The sequence below is a fragment of the Apodemus sylvaticus genome, chromosome 9 (assembly GCF_947179515.1).
Source record: "Apodemus sylvaticus chromosome 9, mApoSyl1.1, whole genome shotgun sequence".
In the NCBI taxonomy this organism is placed as follows: Eukaryota; Metazoa; Chordata; class Mammalia; order Rodentia; family Muridae; genus Apodemus; species Apodemus sylvaticus.
This window is the reverse complement of record NC_067480.1, coordinates 46,086,019-46,098,314: the sequence shown is the minus strand read 5'-3', so window position 1 is coordinate 46,098,314 and position 12,296 is coordinate 46,086,019. Positions and strand designations below refer to the sequence as shown.

Genomic DNA, 12,296 nt, shown 5'->3' with positions numbered 1-12,296 from the left:
GTTTTTTAATATCAACCTTTTTTATATCACGTTTTCAAAATTTGAATGTCTTATCAGTGCCAAAATCATTTAAATATGCAAAACTAACCTTCAAGATGACTCACAAGAAGTGCATAAAGTTTGGTGAATCACCCTTCAAATGACTGGCTGTCTTCCTAGGTGGCAGGCCTGCTGGTGCTGAATTACAGCAATGATTATAACCACTGGCTGGCTACCAAGAGTCTGGGTCAATGGCTGCAGGAGGAGAAGGTGAGAAGTCGGATAGGTCTGTGGGTCTACGGGAGCCTGGGAGCTTATGAATTTTTGGATATTGCTACTGTAGATAGGGGTTTGTTAAAGTAACAGCAGCAACACAAACAACAAATCTGTATCCTATTCAATTTTTCCAGAATCCATTCGCTGAGTACATAGACCTTTCTATTTTCAGTTTATCCACTAGGTGGCGCCCACACACGAGTGGTAGCGAATCTTATTTAGAAAAGGCAACAGGGAAAGGTTTAGACATTTGCCTTCTGGAAAACCTTTCTGATAAAATAGAAGAAATATATAGAAAAACATGTTAAAACGGAAGTTTATCATGAAAAGTAATGCAGATAAGACGGTAGACATAAAAACCACTAATAAATTGAAAGAGGAATTACAAACATTTTCTGACAAAATTGAAGGTTGACGTGAAAATATTTCAGTTAGTCTATATCTTTTTATTGGGGAATTGAGTCCATTGATGTTGAGATATTAAGGAATAGTGATTATTGCTTCCCGTTATTTATGATGTTATCTTTATGTTTGTGTGGGTATCTTCTTGGGTTTGTTGGAAGATGTTTTCTATGTAAATCTTTGATTTTATCACAAAATGTTTTAAATTCCACCTTCAATTAATTTAGAAAGGTTTATATATATATTATTTTATCTGTATAATTTTCCATGAAATATTCAATTTTAATGTGTTTGTTTATATATTTCTTGAATTTTATCAGAAATATTTTCCACGATAATCTTCAATTTTACCTAAAAATGTTTATAATTCCGCTTTCAATCAACTTAGAATTATTTTTATGCCTACCATTTTATCTGTATAATTTCTATGATAACCTTCAATTTTAACATGTTTTCTATATATTTATTCAATTTTATCAGAAATATTTTTCATGTAAATCTTCAATTCTATCATAAAATATTTCTATTTCATTTTTCAATTAATTTAGCAATTTTTTATGTCTATAACTTTACTCTTTAATTTTTCGTGAAAATTGTCAACTTCAATGTGTTTTTCTATATATCTCTTCTATTTTTTCAGAATATTTTCCACGTAAACCTTCAATTTTATCATAAAATATTTTTACTTCCTTTTTTAATAAAAGAACATGCTTTTCAAAAAAAGAAGAAAAAGAAAATTTTCTTCTCTTGCTCAATATCATTCACTCCATCATTTCATGTACAATTCAGCTCCATGTCTCTACCTCCTAGTAAAGGTCTGCTGTGGCCTCTATGTGTAGGACACATTATCATTCCATACAATAGCTTTATTTTTGGCCATCTTTAATTCTTATAAGCATAAATAGATTCTCAAGTACTTTGTGTCTTAAACATTATGACAAATTAGGTGGCTACAATTTAATTTGAAGTAATGGGTAAAATAGGTTAAACCTTTCCACAGTTTAAATGTTAACTCTTTATCAGAGTATTTACCTCAAGTGTTAGGAATTCTTAGTATTATCAGACCTACTGTATTTAGTTTCATCTTCACTGTTACTGTAGCTGCTTTCATTCAACTGTGGCTGATACTGTAATATAGAATACTACCAATTACAATACTGTCAAGTAATAAGAAAGTTCTGCCTTTCTAACGATGATTGTGTAACCAGTTGGGTTCAATGTTATCCCTTTGTGACAAAATAAAACAAAGATCTTGGTTCTGGATTCCCAGGTCCTAGTCTTCCTAAAACACAAAGCAGGAAAGAAGGCACTTTACTATGGCCGAGGTCACCACTTATTTCTTCTCAACCATTAAAGCAAGTTATCTTTATTTGGCAGATAGCTAGTTTCTATAATGGTTATTTAGCACTTGAAGTCCTTCTCTCCGTCCCTCTGTCTACCTCTCTCCCTATCTTAGTTTCCGTCATCTCTTCTTTTTCCTATTGCTCTTGTTTTTCTCCTTTCTTTGTCTCTGTTTCTCTCCTTTTCTGTCTCCCTTTGTCTCTCCCACACTGACACACACACACACACACACACACACACACACACACACTGTGTTATTTAGTGCACCTTGTTTTCTTATATTAGAATTAATAATTTTAGTTTCAGCCTGCCTTATGGCTGGTTAGTGTGCTTTCAATATATATACAGTCTGTCTTTGTTCAATCCAGAAAAAAAAGGAAAGAAAAGAAAACCAGTGGGTATATTGCTTTAATGATGAATAAAACAGGACAAATATTAGGAAAACCACAATACAACATGGGCCTTCAGAAAAAAATATGTGGGGTACCTACTGTGTGCCATGAATATTTGGTTCAAAAAAGATTTACATATTTTTTATTATGAGGTTCACTGACTGACTTTTTATAATGTAGATGAAAAGTACATGCTGTACATAAAATTATACCCATATTTCTAAAATATATATGCATGTGCACACATCTCATTATTTCGAAATGAGTATTTGTATAGAATGTGACTTAGTTAATATCTGAGGTTAAGCAGCAAAGCTGTTGCCAGGGATTAATACGCAGTTTCTTGTTCTCTATTCTGAGGACGCTCTTCGCTATAGGAGTTTTGTGCTTAAGTAGAACAGCAATTTCCCTGGAACTGACAACACCGTCACCCTGGGTCAGGGCGAAGAAGGAGTGGGGGAGTTATTTACTGCTCAAGAAGATAGATGAGGGTCAGTGTACAACCTGAAAACAATATGCTGCCTCTAACCTCCTCTCCTTTCACTGTCACTGCGACTTTTTTTTTTCAGGTCCCTGCAATTTATGGAGTGGATACAAGAATGCTGACTAAAATAATTCGGGATAAGGTATGATCATCATCTTTGGCTGAATCTATGTCTCTTCTCATTTCCCTCCAGAGCGTGAAGGACTCACTAGTGCATAAGGGAGAAAATCTGGCTAGCTCTCTCTGTTCACTTCTATGTCACATTCCTTTACTTTTCTGATGTAATTTCCAGGGCTGCTTATTTGATTATGATGATTGCAGCTGGGGGGACTGGAGATCAACTTACCTGGCAGGAGTATGTGCCTTCTATGTGTTGATTATGACAACAAGGCAAGGCGTTCTCTCTCCATTCATGTGACAGAGAGGGAGACTGAGCTAGTGGAACAATTAGAGGAAGTATTTACAATGCATCTAACGATTAGACCTATCCAGAATCCTTCATGCTAAAGAATACAAATCAGAAACTTCACAGCATTGGTGTTATTGTTTACTTGGGTATCATGGAAGAATTAGTGGTCTGTTTTATATCATGAGTATGGACTACCTGATTTAGAGAGTCTTTTTTTTTTTTTAAAGATTTACTTATTTTATTTATATGAGTACATTGTAGCTGTCTTCAGACACACCAGAAGAGGGCATCAGATCTTATCATAGATGGTTGTGAGCTACCATGTGGTTGCTGGGAATTGAACTTAGGACCATTGGAAGAACAGTCAATGCTCTTTACTGCTGAACCATCTTTTCTAAGATTGTATTTATAAACAAAACAACTCAAAGCAAAGTTATCCTTGCTGTCTTGTCTGATGGTGACAACATCTGACCTCCCATCTGAGAGTATCATCACTGCCTGCTTCCTTTTTTGTGCTAATATTTGCTATTCATAATCCAGACCATAAAGAAACACTTCCTCACTAGTGTCCAACAATTTCCCCAAAAGTAACTAAGTTTTCTCACCAAATTTTAATACATTAAAAAGGAAACAATGTAATTCAGTATAGACTGACACAGATCCTTCTAGAAAACCAGTTGTGAATTTCTGGTTAGAATATAGTTAGTTAGTCCTCTGCCCCTGCATGTTTTGCACAAAGTATTAAAAAGGTGATTTAAAAAAATTTAAAAACATTTTGTTTCTCACCCAAATTCAGGGTAGTAGCTTCTCACATTGTATTTGCATTATATTAGCTACTATAAGCTGCCTAGATATGCTTTAAAGCCAGATAGATGTAGATTCAATGAACATACGATATCATTTTATATGAGGAATCTGAGGGCCATGGATTTGAGTACTTTCTGGAACAAGTACCCCGAGGCTAGTAGAGGCAGGTATGTTGGCACAGGCTGTCTGCATACAGAAAGGAGGCATGGTCTTCAACAGGAGAGGGTAGCTGCATCGATAGCTAGAAGACAGTGAGCTGGCCTGCTTATATTACCTGTCTGTCCTGGGAAAAGAATTTAGTGAGATGATATATTTGAAGTGGATTCTTGTGTTTCCTTAGCTGAAGAGAGTATGGGAATGATAAACAATGATGTAGCATCTATGACCTGAAGGGAATACAAGTGGAGAATGCAATTCAGGCTGCACAAGTAGCAGGCTAGGTAGAATGTCGCCAGGCATGATGACTTGTGAAAACTCTTTCCAAGTCTTCACTGTGCCTTCTGTGTCATGTGTTGGCCTCAGATGAACTCTGCTTTTGTCATAGGGACTTTGTTTTTTTTAATAAAAATCTGGCTGAATAGCGCAGGGCGCATAGCAGCATGATCAGTTATGTTTATTTATGGTTGATGGTGGCTCATAATAAAAATGTGCATTTTAGCTTTCGCTTGTTACTCCTAGATCGAAATCGTATCTCACACAGCATGCCTTAAGAGAAAGGAGAAAAACAAGCTTCAACATTTGGGATGCATAAATATAGGATGATGCAACTTGGATTTAAAACATAGGTAGAAACATACTCCAGTGGTAGGGTGAAAGGTCGTTTTGTTTAAGTTGCTCAGGATTTGATTCAGTGCCCTGGTTTTAACAATAGCACTGAAACCCCCTGTGCTCCCACGGTGGGCTGGCATTTTCAAATCCCCGTTCACATAGTGACTTCTCCCAGGAATCAGTTTAAAAGGGAAATAAACCCTTTGTTTCCTTCAGTACAATAATACTGCGGGGGAAACTCCTGATAACTAGGTATAACATGCCGCTTTTCAAGGCAGTTCAAAGCAGACTTCCTGACAAACACTACAGCTAATAAAAGAAGACAGTGCTGCCACACTCAGTCTAGCAAGGCTTATCGTGAAAAGGACACAGAGGTTTGAACATTCTTAGCGGCTCAGGCAGTTTGGAACACCTGCATATTAACATGTCTACCATAGGGAAACACTTTTATGGTGACTTCTACAAATCTCTGACATTAAATCTCATTTTCTTTACCCTTTCTGAGCCTCAACTTTACCATCAAACTCTATAAGTTCTTTTTTATTTCTTTGCAGTTTTTGGATTTCATATTTTATTTTCCACAGATTGTTTTGTCTACCTCTTCTGTGTAATAGTTTTTTAGGTCCAATGAACTAAGGATATAGGCCTCTGGGTCTCTGATTAATCTAAACTCATTTGGAACCTGGAAACCTGAATTCTGATGCCATTTAACGTTGATGTAAAATATCTCCCCATGGAACTGGGGAGATAGCTCTGTTTCTAAAATGCTTTCCTTGTATTTCCGAGGAACTGAGTTTGACTCCCAGCACCCATGTAAAAAGTCCTGGACATAGTGATGCGTATTTGCAATCACAATGCCAGCAGTCAGATCCTGTGGCTGAATAACCAGCCAGTCTTGTTTAACCAGCAAGCTCCAGGCCAAGGGAAGACCCATTTCCAAGGTAGAGAGCACCTGAGGAATGTCACCTGAAGGTGACCTGTAGGCTCCATTTGCACTTGAATACATGCACGTACATATGTGAACACACATATGCCTGTCCACCACTTTTCTCCAGTCACATGAAAAAGAACTAATTATGGTTCCTCGAGCATTCCCTGAAACATAGCTGCCAGCTACTTTGCATTTCCCTTTGAGACGATGAAGACCTGAGGCTGGTTATGAGTTTATAAAGATGTCCAAACGAATGAACAGCTGTACATAGTCCCTGTGGGTTTAGCCTGTCAGCACAGAGTTCTTACTTCCCATTTTATAAATATTTTCATCCAATAGGGTACCATGCTTGGGAAGATTGAATTTGAAGGCCAGTCTGTGGATTTCGTGGATCCCAATAAGCAGAATTTGATTGCTGAGGTTTCAACCAAGGTGAGAAGTTTCCTTCTTACTTTATAGATTTGTTTCATTCTCTTGAATCGTACCAGTTTTGTAATATTGAAATCTTTATTTTGACAGAAGTCATGTTCCATCAGGACCAGAGCTAAAGGGGCAAAGTGGTTCCATGGCAGGAACTAGCTATGCTATCAAATCTTTGCATGCAAAGTCAGTAGCCTTCTCTTGTAGACATTCTCGGAGAGCTCAGGCCTCTGTTTAGAGGCTTTCCCGTATAATTTTAGCTCTCCTTTTCTCTTTTACTTGTTTAAGGTTTAGACCACATCAAGTAGAAAACGTACAGATCTGTTAGAGGTAGGCATGGCACTGAGCAGGATTCTGAGAGAAAATCTCCAAAGAGAGATGGGAGGTGGGATTAGACAAAAATAATAAAGGTCTAGGGTTATTTATACAGGAAAAATATTCCTCTACATAAAAGACTGGCTGTATTATATTTGAGCTAAATAATTAATGTCCACAACGATATCTAAGTAACTCCAAAGCAAAGTGTGCTTAGCTTTTATGTATCAAAAGATAGAGAACATGTTTTATAGATTCATGCCCCATGGTCTTGATTGGATGTCTTTTAAACAAAGGTATGAATGAATCGTATGTGCTACCCTCTCTGACCTCAGAGACCATGGGAGTCTGGTGAGAGAAGCAGACAAGCCAGCCAGTATGTACAGGGTCCTGTGCTAAAGGCTATCCTTGGAATGCTCACAGGCCAAGGCAAGGCCATTCATGGTGGAGTAGCAAAATGATACAGGTGTATCATTGAAGGCTTAGTGGGGGTGTTCAGGTTGCCAACAGACACAAAGAGCCAGCTCCTATAGACAGAAAAATAAACAGAAATAGAGCTATTTATGGCAGAAATAATGCCATGTGTTCAGAGGCAGAGGCCTGGGGCAGCTAGGTATGTTTAATGAGTTATACATAATTTGATATGTAGAAGCAGTGGATTCACTTATATGAATAATAAATTTGGCAGATGTCAAGTGGACACGTATGAGATCTAGAGTGTTTTATCCATCCACATACCATTGTCTGAAGAGTAGTACTGGGAAGTGTGGGGAATTCATTCAGCATGTTTGCAGCCAGTTGTCGGTGAACAAAGGATCAAGTAACTTGATAATAAAATTGTGGCACTTTTCAAATGTCAGGAACACTGGCTTAGAGAAATTCACCGTAAAGAACTCTGTGGCCAGTTGAAAACTCTATTTGATCCGTTCATTTTCAGAATTCTAAGGCAAATCCACATATCCAGGTCCCTGTGATGTTTTGTATAGCTTCTGGCATTTGATATTGGAAGAACATGCAGTTGACCCTTCCTACATGTGTAAGCTCCAGATCTGTGCATCTAACAAAATATGAATCAAAGCTACTGAAAAAGTTGGGACATACGAGATGTGTAAATCTTTTTCTCCTTGCCACTTTTTTATTGTACTGCAGTACAATAACCATTTGCACGAAATTTATGTCTTATTAGTTACTGTGAGTAAGCCAGAGATCACTTAGTGTGTGCAAGTTCTGTGGAAATATCACATGGTCTTAGAAAAAGGGCTTTTAGCATCTGTGGGTTTTGGTATTCAGAGTGTCATATTGTTTCCAGTGATGATGGCTAGATGAATGTAAAGTCTGTTTAGGTGGAGAAAAATAGAAATGAGCATTTAAATTAATTCTTCTTCTTATTGTGTGTGTGTGTGTGTGTGTGTGTGTGTGATGATTGTGTGTGGAGGGCAGAAGAGAGCTTTGTAGATTTTGTTGGTCCCTTTCATCTTTTAATAGGGGTCCAGATATTGAACCCTGATTAGGGTTTTCCAGCAAGTGCTTTACTTACTGAGTCATCTCATCAGCTCTGTATTTTAATCCATGTCAAACCAAGGGAAAAATCATAGCGACAACAGCTGCTTCTGTTAATGCCTTTCTAACTGAATAATGTTATTCCAGCTGAAATAAAATGTGCATTTGAACCAGGAAGTTATATAGATTTCATGAGTTTTGTTTGATTATATGCCATGGAAATGTTGATCATTTAATTCATTGTCATCTCATTGCAATATGTAGTTACAAGTAGATGGTATCATTGTTTTACTTTATAGTAGGAGCCCAAGGTTAACACTAAACAAGCACTTTTACCAATTGTCTGATGAGAGACGTTACCTGTGGCATGAATAGATCAGTTCAGCAATAATTCCCTAGATTCGGTGCCTTCTCTCCAGCACAGCCACCGAAGGGGAATAGTGAATGGCCAGCATCCCGTTTATACCTTTTCCTCAAGCACACTTTAAGGATTATGAATGTATGTCTTATATAGACGTTGTGGTAGACATTGCAGTTAAAGCGAATTTTCTTTCAAATATTCAGGCTGCGTCTTTCTTCTAATACCGTTGGCAAGCCATGGATTCATTCTAAATTCAGAGTATTCTAGATAACTCTTGAAGCCAGGGCCAGTGCAGCCACCAAGTGCTCTAGGCTTCTTCCTCCCTCTTTTGTTCTTTTTTTTTTTTTTTTTTTTTAATTTTATGACTGGAGAATTACTTCTTGGGTAGAAGCCTATGAACACCGATCTGCCTCCAAGCAGTACTTGGATGAAGATAATGAGTATGCCATGCTCTGGGTTCTTTTCTTAGCAAATCTACCATTTAAATGCAATGGTAATCTAAAGGGACTAGTTGGTCTATTCCAGCTGGTGAGTTCTTAGGACTTACTGATTTTACTATTCAGTCTCTCTCCATAAGCCTAATATCCAGTGACTCAAGGCTACCCAATCTGATCTGCAGTGCAATTGGACGATCAAGTGGCATTTAAGACATGATGTATCTATTACCTCGTCTGTCTCCCACTGAATAGGCATTACAGTTTGAAACTTCCATTGCTAATGAGGCAAACCATGAAGATGGTAGTTAACTAGGGAAGCAGCCAACTTCTTAAAGATTTTTCTTATCTTTGTAATAGACAGTTTTTTATAAAACAGCAAAGTGCTTTTTTTTTCTCTCACAAAAAGGATACAGTCTGTGGTATTTGCTGTGCTTTTTCCTACACAAATTGATTTTTAACTGCCAGTCACTCCCTAGCAGTTAACAATCAATCTGTTCTCCATCTAAGTACCAAACACCCTCCATGAATTTACTGTCCAGGCCTGGCGCTTATCGCTGGAGTCTCCTCTCAGTGTCTGCTTTCTTTAAATGCAGGATGTCAAGGTGTTTGGCAAAGGAAACCCCACGAAAGTGGTAGCTGTGGACTGTGGGATCAAAAACAACGTCATCCGCCTGCTAGTTAAGGTAAGCGATCCATTCCCTGGAAAAGCTGAAGTTCGTAGTGTTGATGTTTTGTTGATTCCCTTCGATTTGGAGAGAGAAGGCTTATTTGGAAATGCTGGGGATCTCCTCTGTTCTTGCTGCATTTGATCCACAAGATGACACGTATATCTCTGTTTAAATAAAGGGCACAGACAACTATGTCTTTAAAAAAAAATCCCCAAGCACCAAAAATCCATGGAAAAAGGGGAACTTTCTAGTCATTTATTTGTTATTATTTTAATTAATTAATTTATTTTTCCTTTTAGTTAGCAAACACAGAACGGAGTTTTCTTAAGGCCCTTTGGTGCATGCTCAGTGTTTGCTGCCCCTTCCACCCTGTTTGTCTCCACCTGGTCCTTTCCTCTCTAGTTTCCTCCTTTCACTTTTATATCACCTATGCAATAGTCCCTCCATCTTCCCCCTGCCAAGCCTCCCATTTCCTCCTCATTGGCTTCTCTCGTTTTTTTCCTAATCTCTACTCATGCATATTCCAGTGTAAGACACATACATATGCATATATATGTGTGTATATATATATATATATACACATATACATGCATAATCTACATCTACATACATACACAACCACACACACACACACACACACACACATGCATGCACGTGCGCGAGGGAGAAGTTAGGAGCCACCCATGATAGAGAGCACGTGCAATTCCTTGCCTGGATTGACTGTTCTTCTCACTTACTCTGAGATAGTCCACGTTCACTTTCGTTGAAGTTTGGACATGGCAGAAAGCTAGAATTTGTCTGACAGTTCTGTTGGACTACTTTTTATTATGAACTTTGTTTGTGAGGATTATGTCTTGGTGTTGTTTAAGACTTCTATTTGTAAACTCTTTATGTAAACTCTTAGAAAACAAAGTAAAATTGAACCTTAAAGCCCCTTAAGGAGAATTTCACATTATAGCAGCATTTTATTAAGTATTATGTTGCTACAATTTCTCTTAATAACCCTCCTACTTTCAATCTCTTTCTTTTTCTCTCTTTCCGTCCCTGTCTCTCATGTACACACATATCTGCTACAAAAATACACGCACACTCTCACCCATATTTGCATAACATCAAGCTAGCGGGGATCCAGGGGAATTCTTCAGTTCATCTTCTCATTGTCAGAGACTATCAGCAATATTTAAATTATGACTTTAAATGATCAGTTTTATTAGCCAAATTTTTCATGAATTTTTTGTAGTAGATCCGCAAAGGGCCCTTTCATAGTCTACTCCCACGTTCGCTATTTTAATTCAAGTTGCTCAGTTTTTAGTTGCAAGAATTAAAGGCCTCTTTAGCTCAGGGACTGCTCTAGTTGGATAGAGCCTGTTGGTGCCAGGAAATACATTGAGCTTTTCTTAGAACACTCCACACCCATTGATCATAGAGTAATACTAAATTTCCTTTCTCCAGGCCTGGGTTAATATTCAATGTAGGCTTCAGGTTCTCACACCCTGGTTGTCCACTGTGGTCACTGTTGTATACTGCACTGGAATGTCTTGTGGTGTCATTTGTCAATCCCATTTATGTTTATTGGAAAAACATTCCAAATAAGCCTTCAAGATTTGAACTCATTCAAGAAGTTCAAAGGGGAACTTTCAAGCATACCAAATAATTAAATATTTTTTTACTAGAATTTTCTTTATTTTCTATCTACTCTTCATTTCTCTTTGTCAATGGTCTTTCTTTTCTTTAAGTAATACTTTCACTCTTGGAAAGTTCTATATGTTTATACAATGTACGCTGGTAGGATTTTCCCTCTACTCCTGCTTCCAACTTTAGCTCGTCTCCCTCTCCCCCTTCTGCGTTATGTCCTTTTTATTTTTGTTAATAATTCAGTTCAGTCCAATTAGTGTTCACTGTGTGCACATGAGTGTGTTTCTGTGCTTTAGAGCATGGCTACCTGCTGCTAGACCTAAGGAGAGCTACTTTTCGTCCATCAATTCTACCCATTCAACTGCCCAAAGTTTCTCTAATGGAGGTGGGGCCTCAGAGGCCCTCCTTCATCTATATTGAATTTTTGACCTGCTTGACCCCATATGAGCTGGTCTTATGTTGGTAATCACAGTTACTGTGAGTTGATGTGTCCAATAGCTGTGTCATGTTCAGAAGTCAGCATTTCATAGCTCTCCTTCCATTCACTGGCTCTTACATTCATTCTTGCCCCTCTTACATAAGTGTCACGAACCTCAGATGGTGGGAGGCCGATGTACATGACCCATCTAGAGCTGAGCACTGAGTGTTATTCATACTTGGTGTTTTGAGGACGTCTGAGTCTCTGCACTAAGCACTACCCACTGCCAAAAGAAGCTTCTCTGACCAAAGTTTGAGAGCTGCACAGGTCTATGGGAATAAACATACATATTTGAAATCATGATTGTTTAAGAAAACAGTAGGGGTTAATTCTCTGCAAGGGCCCATGATCTTCTCAGGCATGATATTTTGACCAGGTTTATAATACCAGTCATAAAATCCCTCTTGTGCAAAAGGTCCCATAGCCAATAAGTTGGTTACCCCGATAATCTTGATGTCACTATTACAATACTGGATACACCTTCCCAGCCAGTCAGCACTGAAGCATACAATGTCCACTGCTGGGTAAGGCCACAGACGACTTCTTCCACAGCATCTTGCCTAGCAACGTTTGACACTTTGTAAATTTACCAGAAGGTCACTGGTTTTATTCTTCAAGGTCACTACCTCTTTCTCCTGCTTACTTTTGTGAAAATCATTTTGACTTTCTCAGAATATAAAGGGTTGAAAAAAA

General features: G+C 38.0%; 1 protein-coding gene across 1 annotated transcript in view; it reads left to right on the top strand.

Annotated features, from left to right (window-relative positions):
- The window catches only part of Cps1 (carbamoyl-phosphate synthase 1), a 107,918-nt gene that overhangs the window by 20,028 nt on the left and 75,594 nt on the right, over positions 1–12,296 (top strand). The window contains exons 4-7 of the mRNA XM_052192551.1: positions 160–249; positions 2,960–3,016; positions 6,129–6,221; positions 9,416–9,505. Coding sequence (XP_052048511.1) covers positions 160–249; positions 2,960–3,016; positions 6,129–6,221; positions 9,416–9,505 — 330 coding nt within the window. The remainder of the gene's footprint in view (positions 1–159; positions 250–2,959; positions 3,017–6,128; positions 6,222–9,415; positions 9,506–12,296) is intronic.